At 47.6% G+C, this 17,202-nt stretch overlaps 1 protein-coding gene across 1 annotated transcript; it reads left to right on the top strand.

Moving 5' to 3' along the window:
• Positions 1-231: 231 nt before the first annotated feature.
• On the top strand, positions 232-15,955 carry LOC104460681 (TRAF2 and NCK-interacting protein kinase-like; the record flags this gene model as incomplete). Its single annotated transcript, XM_010078060.1, has 11 exons — positions 232-358; positions 2,480-2,644; positions 5,731-5,845; positions 6,439-6,609; positions 6,885-7,028; positions 8,593-8,727; positions 8,992-9,092; positions 10,382-10,531; positions 11,767-11,926; positions 12,501-12,640; positions 14,384-15,955. Coding segments are annotated over 11 exons (1,492 nt in total), but the record flags the coding sequence as incomplete, so codon positions are not given.
• Between the last annotated feature and the right edge of the window lie 1,247 nt (positions 15,956-17,202).

The following is a 17,202-nucleotide window of genomic DNA, read 5'->3' on the forward strand; positions in this document are numbered from 1 at the left end:
GGGGCACCTTGGGACGAGCCTTCTCTTTGTTGGTGTGTCAACCTGACCGTGCTCCTTTATTTCTGACAACATAAATAATTTCCCCATACATTTGAGTAGATGCATTTTCTAATTTTTCTTCTCGTGAGATACAAAGCCTTACCCTTATTTAAATGGTACTGATTAGAGGATTTTTTGTCTAGTTTAGCTAAGGAAGTCTCCATCATTAATGCTTTTCCATTCTGTCCTCAGACCAACAGGAATTCCTGGAAGCAATGAGCCGTACAACCTGGGAATGGTGACGACCCACGGGCTAGAGACTTCCCATGCAGATACGTTTAGCAATATTTCAAGGGAAGGGACTTTAATGGTGAGGGAGGTAAGTTGTAAAACAAATATTTCCCTGGAGCATCTTCAGGAGGTTTTGCCCATGTAAGCACAAAAACTAACAGTGCTGTGTGTCCGGAACACAAAATGACTGAGTAAATTGTGCTTGTTAGCGCTCTCATAATACAATTTACACTCGGAGCAAATGTGACAAGTGCAAATGTTTCTCAGAACTACAAACAGCAGTGAAGAGTAACACCAGGGCACGGCGGGGAGGATGCTCATGCAAAAGGACGCTGCTGTAATCCCACAATAGCTGCAGGCAACAGAAGTTATCTTCAATTTCCAGGATTTAGTTAATACACCTGGAACCTGGCCCAAAGTTTCCTCTCTTCTTCCCAACCTTTGTCCACCGTTTAACTGTCAGAGGCGTGCAGTGTTTGTAGAGCATTTGGAGACTTTTACAGGGGCTGGTCCTGCTCGGGGAGGTCCAAGCCCCCATCCCCACACAACCAGCTCATCCAGTGAGCCGGCTGCAGGGGCACTGGGTGGGGGCACTGGGCATCCCGCCCAGGTGCGAGCTGCCGGCTCTGGCGTTGCGGAGGTGAGGCTGTGGTGGGAGCAATCCTGATGGGTGGTACTGCAGAGGGAGGCTGTGGAAGATCTCCCCCAGTGTTTATCAGTTTCCCAGTTGCTGGAACGTGCTGGTGATGCTGCTGGAAATGCAGATGGGTAGCAGGTATCCTGGTGAGGGGGCAGGAGGCTCTGGAGTTAGTAAAATGTTTAGATCAAATGCAAACTAGACTTGAGCAGCATTGTAATTCTTAATTCCTTTTATATGAAATATTGACATAGGAAGGGAAAAAAATGAATGCAACTTTGAAAGAGAGGAAGGAGTTAGCAAAAGAAGTCACAGCATGTTTGCTGCCTTTCTCCACAAGTTTTGGAGGTGGGCAGCAATGCACAGCCCACCTCATCTCTTCCTGGCATGGAGCGGTTCGGAGCAGGGATCCCCACAGCCTGGGCAGCCCCCTGTGCATCCGTGTAGCAGGGAGGGTGGTGGGGTTGAGCAGGAGAACAAGTCACTGCTATGACAGGCAGCCGTTTCTGAAGTGAGCTTGGTGTTAAGCCTCACGACTGTAAAACACAGGCCATGCCAGAAGGCTATATGAGAAAACCAGTGATGCAGAGGGTTTTAAAAGCCACAGGCAAGACAAGCAGCTGGGAAACCCCTTTGGGAGGAGGGAGCATGATAAGAAACCCAAACTGCAGCTGGGTACTTGCTGTTTGCTCCCTACCATTGCAGTAGCCATCAGAGGACAGGCTCCCTGAGGTCAGCTTTTCACTCTTTGTCAGGATGGTGAGGTGGTTGAATGTGATGGTAATGAGTGATCAAAAGATAATTGTCAGGACTGGTCGGAAACTCAATGAGCCTGTTCAGAGGGAGTTTTCCACTCATCCCAGTAAAGGGACAAGTCTCTGTAGCAATCTTGTTGATGTGCTCCAGGTACATGGGATTCATCAAAATGGCAAACACCTCAAAATGATAGCCAGGGAAGGGAGAAACTTCCCAGCACGTGCCTTGCATGATGTGGGGATGGAGAGGAGGGGGAAACCCTGGGAACCTCATGCACAGAGCGAGATGCCGGTCGTTCAGCTGGTGCTGCTGCTGTTCACTGCTGTTTTGGGTTACAGAAACATGCCTCGGGGGCTGTGTTGGCATTTGCAGTCAGGCTACTCACTGCCATAGCTGTGCAAAGCCGTTCAGGCTAACGCTGATGGAGGGGTCAGATTCTGCTGTCACCGTGGCCGCTGGCCACCTGGCAGGAGAGCTGGCCATGGGGTTTGCACCCATGGTGGCAAGAGCAGTATCTGCCCCATGTTCCTTGTCTCAAAACAACGGTGATCAAGCTTCTCTCGCTGCAATGTGGCTAATGACTCTGTGTTGATTTTGTGATTAATCCTGTCTTTAATTTCTCCTGGGGCGGGGGGTTGGTTTGCTGCTTGCCAGATTGCATGGGGATGGAAACAGAGAGGGTCCTTCTCCTGCGCTTGCTCTGGGAACTGGGGGACGGCCAACGACTTGGTTTTGTTTGGGTTTTTTTTCTCTTCTTTTTCTCTTCCCTCTACCCCACCCCCTTCTTTTTCTTCCTCATGCCTTGTGTCTCTGCAGACCTCTGGTGAAAAAAAGCGTTCTGGCCATGCAGCCAGCAATGGCTTTGCAGGTCACATCAATCTCCCTGACCTGGTGCAGCAAAGCCACTCGCCTGCAGGCACACCGACCGAGGCCCTGGGGCGAGTCTCCACGCATGCGCAGGACATGGACTCGGTGCCTGAAGTAGGTGGTGGGGGGGCTCCTCCTTCTCCTTTGCATCGCTTTGAACAAATATTAACATCTCTGCCCCATAAAGGGGCTTTCCTGATTTCCTCCCTGGCTTTTCTTCCTCTTCTCTCTTTGCTTCTGGTCCACGGGGGTGAGTGTAGAGGAAATACAAGGGAATCTGATGGGTTATTGCCATATGGGTCTGTAGCTGATGGTGGAAATGTATATTAGGTCTTCTCTCAAGCCCACCAGCTGGAGTTTTGGTGGTGATGGCTTGAATGCTACCAACTGATATGAAAGTTGTTTTGTTTTCGACACTTGGAAATAGGAGAAAAATATGAGAGCCAGTGATGCCATCCTTCCAGTACTGAAAAGGGGCTACAAGAGAGATGGGGAGGGACTCTTTATCAGGGGGTGTAGGGATAGAATGTGGTGTAATGGTTTTAAGCTGAAAGAGAGTAGATTTAGATTAAATACTACAAAGAAATCCTTTACTGTGAGAGTGGTGAGGTAGTGGCCCAGGTTCCCCAGAGAAGCTGTGGATGCCCCATCCCTGGAGGGGTTCAAGGCCAGGCTGGATGAGGCTTTGAGCAACCTGGGCTAGTGGGAGGTGTCCCTGCCCATGGCAGCGGGTTGGAACTTGATGATCTTTAAGGTCCCTTCCAACCTAAACCATTCCAGGATTCTGTGATTAACTTCAACTGGACCCAGCTTTCTCCTGGGCCATCTCTGATACTTTTAACATGCCTCAGAAGGTTAGTGAAAACGAAAGTCAACAAAATTCTGGATAGTTCTTCAGACTAGCAAAAATCTGCACACCTTTAAAATCGTGTATTTCCAGTCATGGCAAGGTATTTCTCCCTGGTAGCTGTTTTATAGGGACGCGATTGAACATTAACATTGTATAAGGTGTAGAAAGCCCTAGAAAGTACAAGATGTGGTGTTGGTTGTACATCAAAAGTCCTGTCATCGTATTCTCTTTCACAGAAATAATGTACTCATTTTACAGTGTACTGTTACTAGCAGTATAAAAATTAAAATTGCTTGGAACTGGGCATTGATAAAATGTAAGAACAGATGGTGCATGACTTGACCTCAAGGTTTTATCCGTTTCCTTGTTGCCTTTAAAAGCAGTGATGAGAGAGTTGATCCGGAAAGTAACACCTTCCACGGTCATCCTGGGACTGCTTAACGTGGGCAAGGATTGGGTTTAAATGTATTCATTTATAGAATACCAACCTAGAAGATCTTTTCCATTTCTAAACCTGCATTTTTAGGGCTGACTGAGCTGGGAGTGGGTGTAGGTGGAAACCTGGGAATTCAATTCACAGGCTTCCCAGTGACTCACAATGCTGTGAGGAAAAAGAAGGGAGCAAGGACGACCTCCCCCTGCAGCTTGATGCTGTCTCTGAAGGCCACCACGGAGGTTTACAGGCAGTGGAACAGGACCTGAAGGAAGATGAGGTGTTAATATTTAAGTTAGGGACTGGGAAGTTATTAAGATGCCAGCTTCTCAGGAGGAGAAGAGGTGACTGTGAGCAAGGAAAATAAATGCTTGGTGCCTTGGGATGAGGGGTTTCTTCGCAATGCATTTGGCAGAAAGCACCTGGCTCTCAGGGGAAAGGACCCGTGTAAATACTGAATTTTTCCCCTCTTTGAATTGTTGGTGCTTTATGGAAAAGACATACAGTGCAGGAAAAAAAACCACGTGTTTTTCTTGGATATGAAAGAAGCACAAAGTAGCGAGTTTATCTTACACGCACACACAAATATCATGGTGTACTGTGTATGTAAATGTGATATCTCTTCCTGCAGCCTTCCCTACGTCAGGCTGTTAACTCCTTCCGTGGGTCTCGGTTGCCACGTACTTTTTGGAAATCCATCCCATTTCTATGGAAAGGGGAGGGCTGTCAGGGACATAGAGACGGGAGGGAAGCGGGATGCGCTGTGTGGTTTTGGCAGGCGCAGGGCATGGATGCTGGCTTGCTGGGTGCCAGACCCAAAATGCTTGGAAATTTTTTGCTCCTAAACCTTTTCGTCACCTGCTGGAGGACAGGTACGAGCCCAGCCCAGTTTTGGTACGGATGTGCCAGGGCGGTGGTGTTCCCGTGGCACGGGCTTGTCCCCATGGCAGTTGTCCATCCAGGGGCTGTGGCGCTGGCATTGGGCATGGGGAGCAGCCTGGGCTCTGGTGACTCAGTGACGTGATAGCTGATTTATTTCAGAGAAGGAAAATGTCCTGAGGAAGGAAAATGTGAGCTGCAGTGCTGCTGCAGAGTGACTTGGGGTTTGCTGCTGTTACAGCTCTTGATGGAGCTCATCCATAAAGCATATCATGGGTAAATACTGGAGTAGGAAAATAAGCTGCTGCTCAACAAGGGAGGAAAATCACGTCACTTTGATTCCCAAGTCAAGGATTTCTTTTTGCCCTGGAGAAGGTCTTAGCCCCATTTTCTGGCTTAACAAAGCAATGACTTTAAAAAGAAAGCAACGTGATGTTGCAGTTTGTTCATTCCCAGATTCCCTTTGCAAAGTATCGGCTCTGACATTCCCTGCCATACCTTCAGGTTAAGTTTTGTTAGCTTAGCAATGACCCTTTCTGCAGTCCTGCCTGAATGCTGTACAAAAAACCCACCATTGAAACTGCAAGCGATCTGTACGTGCTGTCTCCATGGGGTGTGCTGAAGACCAGACTTTAGGGGGGATAAAAACAGGTGTTTTGCTAGACATCCCAGAGCGGGCTTTGTAAGGCAGGTGTGTTATGTGCAGACAAGTTGTTTTTCACCTGCATTGACTTTTGCCCCTGGCCCTGTGGTTTCTCCGCTAACTGGTCTCATGGCTGTGCTGTGCTTCTGCCTGCGAGAAGATAGCAGAGCTGGGCATGGTTCCTCTTGTTTGCTGTTCCTCATAGACACTCATAAACCCAATTTAATGCTTTTTCTGATTAGCTATGGGGAAGGAGGAGCACATGTTCATAGAGGGCTCGAGAAGGGCGCTGCAGGGGCAGGCACTGTGTCTGCTAGCTATAAAGTCTTACGTATACACACACCAAATTGTTGTTATTTCTGGGCTCTGAGCTCTCTTTGCTGTTTATTTTCCAGTATGGTATGGGAAGTAGCACCAAAGCCTCTTTCACACCCTTTGTGGACACCAGAGTGTATCAGACCTCGCCTACTGATGAAGATGAAGATGAGGACGAAGAGTCATCTGCTACTGGTAGGAGGCAATGGGGCCAGTTTGAGAGGGGAGGGCCTTGTGGAAACCAAGTCGTGGGGCCTGAATAACCCCACTGAACCTCTTCCACTTCTCACTTGCTCTTGTCCAAACATTGCTCATGTCTGCATCCTTGTGCTCTTCAGTTTCCATCCAACTTCTCCCCCACGAGCAAAATGCCACCAGAAAGGTCTGGGAGAAGACACAGAACAGCAGAAATCCACCCACCCATCTGCCTGGGCAGCTAGGAGAAATGTTCCTGGCAGAACTGGGAGGTGGTAATCACTCCAAAAAGCTGGCAGTTACTGTGAAGTCATTGGAAGTGGCTGGATGTGGGCAGGCAGGCAGTGAATAGCGCTGCTCAGCTTGGTAGGCAGGGCTGGAGGTCTGGGGACATCACCTGCTGACGGGCTTAGGTGGTGGTTCCAACCTGCGAGAAAATCCTGATGATCCCTCTTCAAACTACTAGCTCATAACATAGTGATGACATCAGAAAATATACCACGTATTGTCTTCCTATTCCAAAAAAAACTTACAGAAGAGGTATATACCATTAATCCCTCACGCCTCGCTGTTCTGTTGTGTTTCCTTGCAAGCCCTGTTCACCAGCGAGCTGCTCAGACAGGAGCAGGCCAAGCTGAACGAAGCCCGGAAGATCTCGGTGGTGAACGTCAACCCCACCAACATCCGTCCTCACAGCGACACCCCAGAGATCCGGAAATACAAGAAGCGCTTCAACTCAGAGATACTCTGTGCTGCTTTATGGGGTAAGCCCTGAGCACACCGTGCCCTCGGCAAAGCTCCCCGGAGCGCGTGGCTGGTGATGAAACGTGAGTGTGTCATCGCAGAACCAAGCTCCTGCCTCTGGTTGTCCCCATCTCCATCTTGGGAAAGGCTAATGTCCCCAAGTCCTTGCGCTGTAGGAGTGACTCTCCATGGGAAGATTGCAGCCTTAGCTGTGGTCGGTCACTCTCTCAGTGGTGGCAGGGAGGAGCTGGACGTGTTGTCCTTGTCGGCAGCCGTGGCTGCCTCTCCTCTGCAGGTGTGAATCTGCTGGTGGGCACAGAAAATGGCCTGATGCTGCTGGATCGAAGTGGGCAAGGGAAGGTCTACAACCTCATCAACAGACGGCGATTCCAACAGATGGACGTACTCGAGGGCCTTAATGTCCTTGTGACAATATCAGGTATGCCTCTCATGGTCTCACCCCATCCCTCACCTTTTTGGACATATTCCCTGAGCAGTTCCAACTTGGACACAACTCGCCTGCCAGTGTCAGAGAGAAGCTCCCAGGGGAGCTGGAGGCAGTTTCTTCCAGAATCAAAGGTGTTAGATCTGCAAGAATGCCTCCAAGAGCAGTTTGCTCCCATCATCTGCTGGCTCTGCGTCATCTTCAATGCTCTGTCCTCCTTCAGCAGGGAGGGGAAGGTGCAGGTACAGACAGGTACCCCAGCACAGCTGGGAGTCACAGCTTGAGGGGGCAGCGAGCTCTGCTTTCGGGGCTGTTTGGCTCTAGCCAAGGCAGCCATGAACTTTCAGGGCTCCAGCTCAGACCACAGCTGTGCTCAGGGTGCCCTGAGCATCAGGAGGGCCATAGGCTTATCATAGAATCACAGAAGGGTTTGGGTTGGAAGGGACCTTAAAGATCATCTAGTTTCAACCCTGCTGCCATGGGCAGGGACAGTCGCTGTCCCTGGGTTCAGCCAGGAGCTCTGGACCTCTCAAATCGGGCTCATGGGGTGACTTCTGGCAAAAAAAAATGGCAACAACTCTCAAGTCTGATCTCCCAGGAGAGCAACCAGCACCATCCCTGCCGCACAGCCCTGCGAAACCCCCAGACAACAGCAAGAGAAATGCTCATTAGGAAAATTGCTCGATATTGTCCTTCTTTTCTTCAGGTTTACTTTCAGGTTGTTCAACACCCCCCAGGGCTCCCTCTTCAATCACCAGCAAATTCCTGCTCCCTCCATTCAGACAGGGCTCTTAAAAAATGCTGCTTCATCATTTACCTCTGCAGCTCCCCCATGGATTTGGGGATCCAGCTGTAGGAACAAGGGGTGGAAGATGAACGGGAGGGCAGCGTTCCCCAGGGAGCACCGGCCCCTGAGCTTGAGCCCTTGGGACTTGTGGAAACCCAGGAGCAGGCAGAGCCCCTGGTTTATGGTTTGGGTGCTCTCCCCCCAGCCTCGGTGCAGGCTGTGTCCTGTCCCTGGAGCAGGGGCTCTGCAGCAGCCAGGAGGTTTATAGCCAGCTCACAGCCATCCAAGAGGTGTGCATAAATTTGGCAACCCCTCAGCGTTGTTAGAGCCCAGCATCGGGCTTGTTGGCAGATAGCAGTGCCCATCACAGACTGAGGAGCTCGTGTCTCAGCTCCAGGGTGGAATTGATGTTGTATGAAGGAGGAAAGAGGAAAAGAGGTAGTTGAGTGGCTGGGGGGGCCCCGCCATGCCCAGCCATCGCTCTGAGAGCACTGATTGATAGGAAAAGGAACAGTTCCAGCCTGTGGGAGGCAAGAGCCCAGCTCTTCCAGCATCCGCCTGCAGTCGGGGAGCTGGAGCTCTGGGCTCTGCTTGACATACCTTTTTTTGTCCCCAAGAGAAAAAAAAAAAACACAACTAAATCACTATTTTCAACTTCAGCATGAAACAACTTTAATTTTATCATCTTTTGAGTGAAAATAAGCACTGAAATCTCAAGGCTTCCTGTGCACACGCATACTGCTCTGACAGAGACGTTTCCTTTGCCAACAGGAAAGAAGAACAAGCTGCGCGTGTACTATCTCTCCTGGCTGAGAAACAGGATTCTACACAACGACCCTGAAGTGGAGAAGAAGCAGGGCTGGATCACAGTTGGGGACCTGGAGGGATGCATCCACTACAAAGTCGGTGAGTAGTCTCTCCAGAAAAAAAATGTCCAGAGTGATGAATTTTTATTCTCTAGTCTTAGATCTGACCTGACAATTTATCTTAAAAGTATGGGTAGACCACAACCACAAATGAATTTGGTATTGATCTGTATGTATTAGGTGGACACTTTACCAAATGAGAACCAAAGAGACACAGCCTGAAAAGCTGTTCCTGGAGACGAGTTGTTTAGTCTTGTTGGAAAGGAGGTGAATGTTTTTAAAATCGGTTTTATTTTCATTTTAGTAAAATATGAAAGAATCAAGTTCTTGGTGATTGCCTTAAAGAATGCTGTAGAGATCTATGCTTGGGCTCCTAAACCGTATCACAAGTTTATGGCATTTAAGGTATGTTTATCTTCTAACCAAAATACACTCTGTAATTGTAAATACACAAGATTCTGTACATGGAGCAGAAAGTCTTGCTTACTTAGCTGAGCTCCTTGGAATGCCTGGCAGGCATGGGAGACGGGATACATTCTTACTTAATAAATAAGTGTTAATATTAGCTTATGCTGCCAGACTTTACTTGGGAAGTTTGCAGAAAGCTGGCCAAATGTCCTTGAGTAAAATTGAGTTGGGTTTTTTGGTGAGGGGTTTTTGTGCTGATTATTTTTTTAACCTCTGACTAGTTTTTCACATATAGTATGAAAACTGGTTGGCATTATTTTCCATTTTTATTTTGCAAGGTCCTCTCCCCCTTTGCAGTGTGGAGGAGGAGAATGACCCATTCCTTTTCTCTTTTCGTCTCCCTTTTCATCTACCTGAGCTTCCTTCAGTGAGACCTTTCTCCTCTATAACCTGCCAAAGGGTATTTTGTACTTAGTCCTTTAAAGCACTTTTCATCCTAAGCTCTGTGCAGAGACAAGTCACAAGGGGCAATGCCTTCTGGAGACGTTCTTGCTGAGTAATCTCATTTTGCATCCTTCCAGCACAAATGGGCTTATTCAGTATTAGGTCACATTCGCTTTTTCTGAACAAAAGCCAGAATAAATGGGCTCGGTGACATGGAGAGCTCAGCAGCATTAAAATACCCTGGGATCCAACCTCTGCGGGCTCTGGTGAGGACGCTGGTTAGTGCTCCTGGTGCTGCTTCTCCAGTCGGGGGGGGTGAGCACCCTTTTCTTGCCCTGTAGGCAGGGATCTGTTGGGAGAGTGGGAAATACCACCCACAGATTTTTGCTGTCAGGAGTCAGAGCAGTCCTTGAACAGAGAGCCAGGAGCCCTTTGCTCTCCCTGGGGGTGTTTCTCCCTCCTGCTGAGGACTTGAGCCATGGAGAGATGCTCTGGCCTGCATCGGTCCCTGCCAGGGAGCTGGTCCCAGCCTGCATCCAGCAGGTTTAGCTTCAAGAAGGGAAAAGCAGGTCTTTGCTAATCTGACACATTTCAGCTGCCCAAACCAGGGCAGGGATCCCTGCTGGGGGGGAAATGGGTGGTCACAGCTCTCTGCACACTTTGCTTTTGTTACCCTGAGCAGCACTGGCATCGGGTCCCCCTGTGCTGGCTGTACGCAGGCATATTTAACCACGTATTTAATAGGAAACACAGTCAAACAAATTTGATTTCAAAATCATATCAGGTTGCTGCTGTGGGCATTTGTTGGTTTTCTGTGATACTCACTGCGGGGATTATAAAAGTCTTTTGCAGATCTCCAGCACAAGCCGTTGCTCGTGGATCTCACTGTAGAAGAGGGTCAGAGACTCAAGGTTATCTTTGGATCGCACACTGGTTTCCATGTGATTGATGTAGATTCTGGGAACTCTTACGATATCTATATACCATCCCATGTGAGTACTTGGGGGAGCGCTGCTGCATGACTAAGGCAGGGCACCAGCAAGGTTTGGACAGGCTCTTGGTGGCTCAGAAATGGTGACCAGTCAAGTGACATCTTGCCATGGGTATGACATTCTCTAGTGCCATCCTCATTGATACTTGCTTAAAGAGGACTCGGAGCTATCACATACTTCATACCCTATATTAGCACAGGCTGTTTCTGTCCTTGTGCCCAGTCAGGTTTAAGGTTGCCACGTCCCACAGAAGAGAACCTGTCTGTTCACTGCATGGAGCAGTAACAGAGCTCTCTGTAAGGCAAGATACCATGAAACCAGGCTCTGTTGGTTGTTGGACAGCTCAGACCCACCAAGAGCTGGATGCCCAGCACACTGTCCCATTGCATGGTGTCCCAGATGTGCTCACCACCACATGTTCCTGCACCAGGCGAGGGTTGCGGATTGGGGTAGCCCAAGTCTCAGTCAGCCTGCTGCTCAAAACTCCCAAACCCCTGACAGCAGGGACTCACCACGGGACCTCTCTCAGGTCCATCAGCTATTTCAAGAGAGAACTCATGCTGCAAAAAAATACTGTAGATGGAGATTTTCTCGTTGGCTCATTTAAGCTCTGTCCAAGCAGCATGAGAAACTGGTCTGGGAGAAACAGTGTCACTGATCAAGTCCAGGAACTGCTGAATCTGACCTGAGCAGCAGAGCCTCCTCTGCAGGAACTGGCAAGAAGCACAAGGAGAAATATTGGGGCAGCTCAGGACAGTTTTGTGTTGTCTTAGCTATGGAAGGGCAGACATGGGTGGAAGGTCAGTGTAGCTGCCCTTGGAGCTAGAGACCGATTGCTAAAAAATGGGAATATTTCCTCCCTAGGGCTAGCTGTAAAATTTTGGGTTTATTTGCCTTGTTTTGAATAGGAGATGGATTCATCAAGTCAACAGTCGCTTATTTGTGTTACAGCCAAGTGTCAGCCACAGTCTTGGGGTCATATATGTTGTGATCTCGCTATAATTGCTGAACCTGTTTATCCTTGAGGTATCAGACAGCTTTGATGGCAGGGTAAACATGACAGTTTACTCCCCTTCAAGCTTATCTCTGAAAGCCAATGGCTGTTTGGTGAATGGAGGGAGGGCTTTGTTCTCAGGTTGGTTTGGGGTTTTGTTTTTCTAAGGCTCTGATCCCTTCCCCCTCCCACTTCCTCCATTCAATGTAATTCTGACTTTTAGGGTTTATTTTAACTGCAGATTCAGGGCAATATTACTCCTCACGCCATTGTCATCCTGCCTAAAACAGACGGGATGGAGATGCTTGTGTGCTATGAGGACGAAGGTGTATATGTGAATACCTATGGACGGATAACTAAAGATGTGGTGCTGCAGTGGGGAGAAATGCCGACTTCTGTGGGTAGGTGAACCTTTCCTCTTCACCTGCTTGAAATAGAAATGACAAGTGAGATGAAGAGTCGAGAATAATGAGATGGAGTCATGTGGGCTTTTGTTTATCAAAGGAAATTTCCTGCAGCCAGATAAGAGATGCATTTGCTAAATTTCTGCAGTTTGGTCCTCCATAATAAAAGCAAGTGACTTCTTGAAGATTTCAGCTCTGGTTTATCCTAAGTATAAGATAGTATAAGCTGATGCACTGGTGGGGTACTGTGTTGAAGGGAAGAGGGACTGAACATAGAGCTGGGAGCACTGGGGTTGCTCTTCTGGCTCTGCTGTTGCTCAGCTCCTCACCCACAGAAACTGGAACAAGTGATATTTCCTCTGCTCAAATTACTGAGCGATTTCTGGATGAAAAGTGCTCTGTAAAGGCTATTATCCCTGCACATACATACCTGGCCGCCTGTGCCTCCGGCAGTCAGCTCTGCTGTTGATCTACACAGGCTTCGAATCAGCTGATGAGAGTTTTTGTGTCCATTGCATAATATGTAGCTTGACACAGGTTGTAACACCTACCAAATGCTTCCTTCTGACAGCCTACATTCATTCCAATCAAATAATGGGCTGGGGAGAGAAAGCGATTGAAATCCGGTCAGTGGAGACGGGACATTTGGATGGAGTATTTATGCACAAGCGCGCTCAAAGGTTAAAGTTTCTATGTGAAAGAAATGATAAGGTAAGTCAAAGCTTGTATCCGTGCTTTAAGCTACCAGCTACTTTTAGACTTTTAAATCAGACTTATCTTGAGGTTAATAATTAATCTGAAGATCCTGTTTAATAAGCATAAACCCAAATGCCCATAAACCCACTCCCAATTAATTCTCTCCGGTGGATGCAGACCTCAGCCTGTGGTGGGAAGATCTGGAAGATCTCTTCCACCTCCAGCTGAATCTGCGTTTGCTTGACTTGACTTTCTCCCAGGTCTTGGATCTGAATGTGAACTGTTGAGGCTGACAAGGAAACTGCAAAAGCTGAGAAACGGTAGCAGTAAGGATGTGTAAGGGACCCTGATTTGAGCTCTGGTGCAGAAATGTTTTGATGTATTTTTAGATGCATCTTAAACTATTTCCTCCATGGAGCCCCATCTTTTTCAGTGGCCAGCACTGATAAATACTGCTCTGGAGGGTCACCGGAGCTTCCTGGGGAATGCGGCTGTCGTGGACATGACCCCTGCCACGGGTGTTGCTGATGGGTAAAGGGTGCAGGGAGTGAGGGAAGGAGAAATTGCTGGAGGAAAAGGGATATTTGCATGGAAGCGATGGTTGAATGCTGAGGTCTGTTTCTGCTGTTGGTATTTCCTCATTTGACAAAGTTTCACAAAGATAAATAAGGACTGTACAGCAGGGTGTTATTTCATAATGAGCACGATCATGATACACGTGAAGAAGCTGATTGCTCTGTCCCCAGAGCAGGGTTAACAACATGCAGTAAAGAAGGTTTGAGGCCATGATCCATTTCTTGAACAGCTGCTCGTTAGTCAAGCGTTGCCCTGCCTGTTGCATGGAGTTAGGCTGGAGCTCTGCAGGAGGAACCTAGCCTAACCTTGGAACTGCATGTACCATGGGAAGCTGCCCAAGAAGCTGAATTTAAGATGCCCAAAACTCCTAATTTGCTTTTTTCCTTTTCAGTACTTGACTCTGCAGGGTTTATACTGTCTCTTTTAGATGGTTATTTTTCTGGTTTGCTCCTTTTGATGGGGGTTTTTTGCTTTTCTAAGAAAACTGGAAAAAAAACCTACCTTAATCTTTCTAAAATATTGGAATCAACTCATTACTGGTAGGTTTGAAATACTAAATATAGAGTTTTCTCTTTCTGGAGAAATGGTTAACGATTAAAGTCATGTGAAGATTGAACAATTTTTGGTTTTGAAAAGGACAAAGGCTTCAGAATGTCCCCTCAGAGATTTGCAAATTATAACTTATTTTTTAAGACTTATATTGGCATCTAATGCTGCTGGATCCTGACAGAAGCACCAAAAGGTGCATTCTTCATAGAGAGCCTTGATAATGTTTCTGTGCTTTGAGCATATTGAAGGAAAGTCATTTTCTGGAGCTTTCCTTTCAGAAATGGCTGAAATACCAGGAATAACTTTTCCGAAGAAAACAGTTTCAAACCGAGGCAGGTATTGACCCAGATGGTTAACGTTTAGCAAAATCCAAACCACTGACAGCAGTCATCTTAATATTGCATCGTAAATGGTGCCATGGCAGTAAAATGTGATAAAACTGGTATTTTCAAGGCGTTCCAAACTTTCTTTGGAGGTGATAGCGAGGGAGGTTTTATTACCGAGTTTAACTAGTAAGTGCTTCGATTTGATCGGCGTGAGGCAGCTCCTGCTTTCCTCGCTCACCGAGACAATTAACAGACTTTTTCTTACAATAATAAAAATTATTAATAAGATTTTTTTGCTTCCGAACAGGTATTTTTTGCATCGGTGAGATCCGGAGGAAGCAGCCAAGTGTTTTTCATGACCCTCAACAGAAACTCCATGATGAACTGGTAACAGAGGAGCACTTGGCACTCACCGCCATGGCATTATTTCTAATTTAAAGGACATTAAACACGTGGACTAACACTGTAGAGGCAGATGCGGAGGGCCCTGAGGAACGCCGCTCCCCACACTCCCTCGGCACTGTCAGCCCCGGGGCGGGGGCTGCAGGGATGGACTTTCGCGCTTGGACCCCCCAAGGTCTCCTGATTACGCTGTGTTATAGTGGGTTATGAGTTTTCCTTTTTTTTTTTTTTTTTAATTTTACTTTTTCTTTGTCCCCTACTTTGTAAAACGGGGAAAGAAACAGTGTCAAAAAGTCTGTTTTTAATTCTGTCTGCCTGCTAGCATCAAATATATAGTATGTTGTAAAGTTACCAATTAAATCTGGTGAGAGACAGCACAATAAATGTACCTTTTATCTTTGTGATGAAGGCCATAACCGTATAGCTGGGTAATTTTAGAAATCTTTTGCCTTCACCAACATTTACATGTTGCTTTTGGCAGCAACAGCTTAACGGATTTTTAAAGAAGAGAAAAAATAATAGGTTTTTTTCCCCTCTTTTGGGAAATGGATTTTAAATGGCTAAACTACTAGCCTTAGACTAATAAAAATCAGCTACCATTTTTGTCAAGTCTGTCAATCCATATTTCTATATGGATCTTCACATAATGGTGTGTCTTGAATAGGGACAGAGGTGCCATTTGTTGTTGCTCCGGAGGTGCCCGCCTGCCCCGGGGCATTGCCGCGGGTGCCGGGACGGGGGATCGGAGGAGGAGAGGGCAGCGGAGCGGTCGGAGGAGCCCAGTGCTCGCCCCTGAGGCGGGATTTGCGGCCGCAGACGGCTCCCAGGATGCCGTGGGCGCTGGACCCTGATGCCAAAGCCGGAGTGAGCTGCGGGTGCTCGTGCTCTCTGAGCCCAGAGCCGGGCGCTGGCGTGCAGAGGCAGCCGGCGTGGCGACGGGGACGACGAAACAAGCTGCCTGTCCCCCGCGTTGCAGGATTGGGCTTGTAAAGAGCTTAAAAAATATATATATATGTGTGTGTGGTTTCTTTGGCTGAGGGTCTGAATCTCTACTCGTTTTCCACCCTCTGCTCCCTAGGAATTACCCAACATACAGTGAAAGACAACATCTGTGCCGAACCGTGTGTGTGTGTTTAGTTGGGGTTGAATCGTGTCCTTATAAACTCTGCTCAGTTGATTTCCGTTCTCGGTGCGTATCTGGGGTTTTCTTTCTCAGTAGCTGCAAGCATGGCCGCCTGTGGTGTTGGGGTGTCGCATAACAAGGTCTGTGTTGCTGGTTTTAACCTACCTCGTTTTGGTTGGGGTTTGTTTGGGTTTTGGTTTTGGTTTTTTGGTTTTTTTATTTGGGTTTTTTGGGGTTTTTTTTCTGTTCCGCTGTCGATCACAGCGCTGTTACCTCCAGCGACATATAGAGAGCTTAACTGGCAATCTTGGTGTACTCAGTAACGATGGCTTTATTAAAAAATGATTAAATCAACAGGACTTGGTCCAACTTGAATCTTTATCCAAGGCAAGAGGTGATGGAGGGTGGTCGGGACAGGAGGGGATGGGTCACCCATGCCCACAGCATCCCACGGGCAGGGTGTGCGGCAGCGGTACCCGTGCGGGCAGGGTGTCGCAGTGCGGTACTGGAGGGATTGCCTGCGCCAGGACTCCGGGTGGGATGCAGCATCTGGAGGAGCACAGGCAAAAGGGGCTTTGTGGGTGCTGCCTTCACCTGCCGGGCACCTGTGCAGCCTGCCCAGCACCTGGCTGAGCACCCTGCAAAGTGCAGGGACAGCCCCAACACCACAACACTGGAATTAAAACCCCATTTCAGTCCCACCACAGATGCAGATTGCCACCCGCTCTTTATATTTTCACTGTGGATAAAATATAAATAAAATAAAGCCCAGATCTTTTTATTATGTTGCAAACTGAAAACTGGTTTGGGTTTTTTTTGTCCCCCTTGAAATGGCAAATGCACAGCGTTGGATGATTTATTCTTCTTTTATTGTGGGTTGTTGGGTACAGTGACAACAGGGAAGGGAATCATGTTTAAAGCTAAGGTAGTTTGTGAATGTATTTTTAAAAATCTTAAGAGTCATTTGAAGAATCATGAGAAACCAATATTAATGCAGGCTTCTCTACAGAGTGTGTACATGGACATACCACAGAGCAAACGCATTTCTGGTGCCATTAAAACACAAAACTTCAACATTACACCATGCCTTTTATATTTTTGTAAATAAAACCTCGTAAATAAAACACCTGCTGGGGTGTTAACCATCAGCAGGTCACAGAGGTAAAGCGGCTTTTCAGGGCCCCGAGCTGTGATGCCCTTTGCCTGGATGGTCTCAGGAAAGCGGCATTTTGGGGCAGGATCAGTCAGGGGGACGGGTCATGTCCCCTGCGATGCTGCCCAGCATCAAGGAGTGGCCGAGGGATGTCTCCATGGACCATCACCACCTAAAAACTTCTGCTCTTCTACAAAATCAACGCACGATTATTATACAGACATGCTTCCCCTCCAAATATTCCCAGCTTTGATTTGCTTGTCTTTTGGTGTAAGTAAAACACGCTTGTGGCTGATCAATCCTATCAGGAACTGCTTAATTTTAATGTTTAAAGAAATAAAACCTGGGGCTCCTTTTAAAACCCTGTTTCTGTGAGCTTTTACCTGGGAAAGGAAATTTTATTTGTTCAGATGGGCAGTGCAGCAGGGGAAAAAGAGAAATAATGTCT

The sequence above is a fragment of the Pterocles gutturalis genome, unplaced genomic scaffold (assembly GCF_000699245.1).
Source record: "Pterocles gutturalis isolate BGI_N339 unplaced genomic scaffold, ASM69924v1 scaffold22658, whole genome shotgun sequence".
NCBI classification, from domain to species: domain Eukaryota; kingdom Metazoa; phylum Chordata; class Aves; order Pterocliformes; family Pteroclidae; genus Pterocles; species Pterocles gutturalis.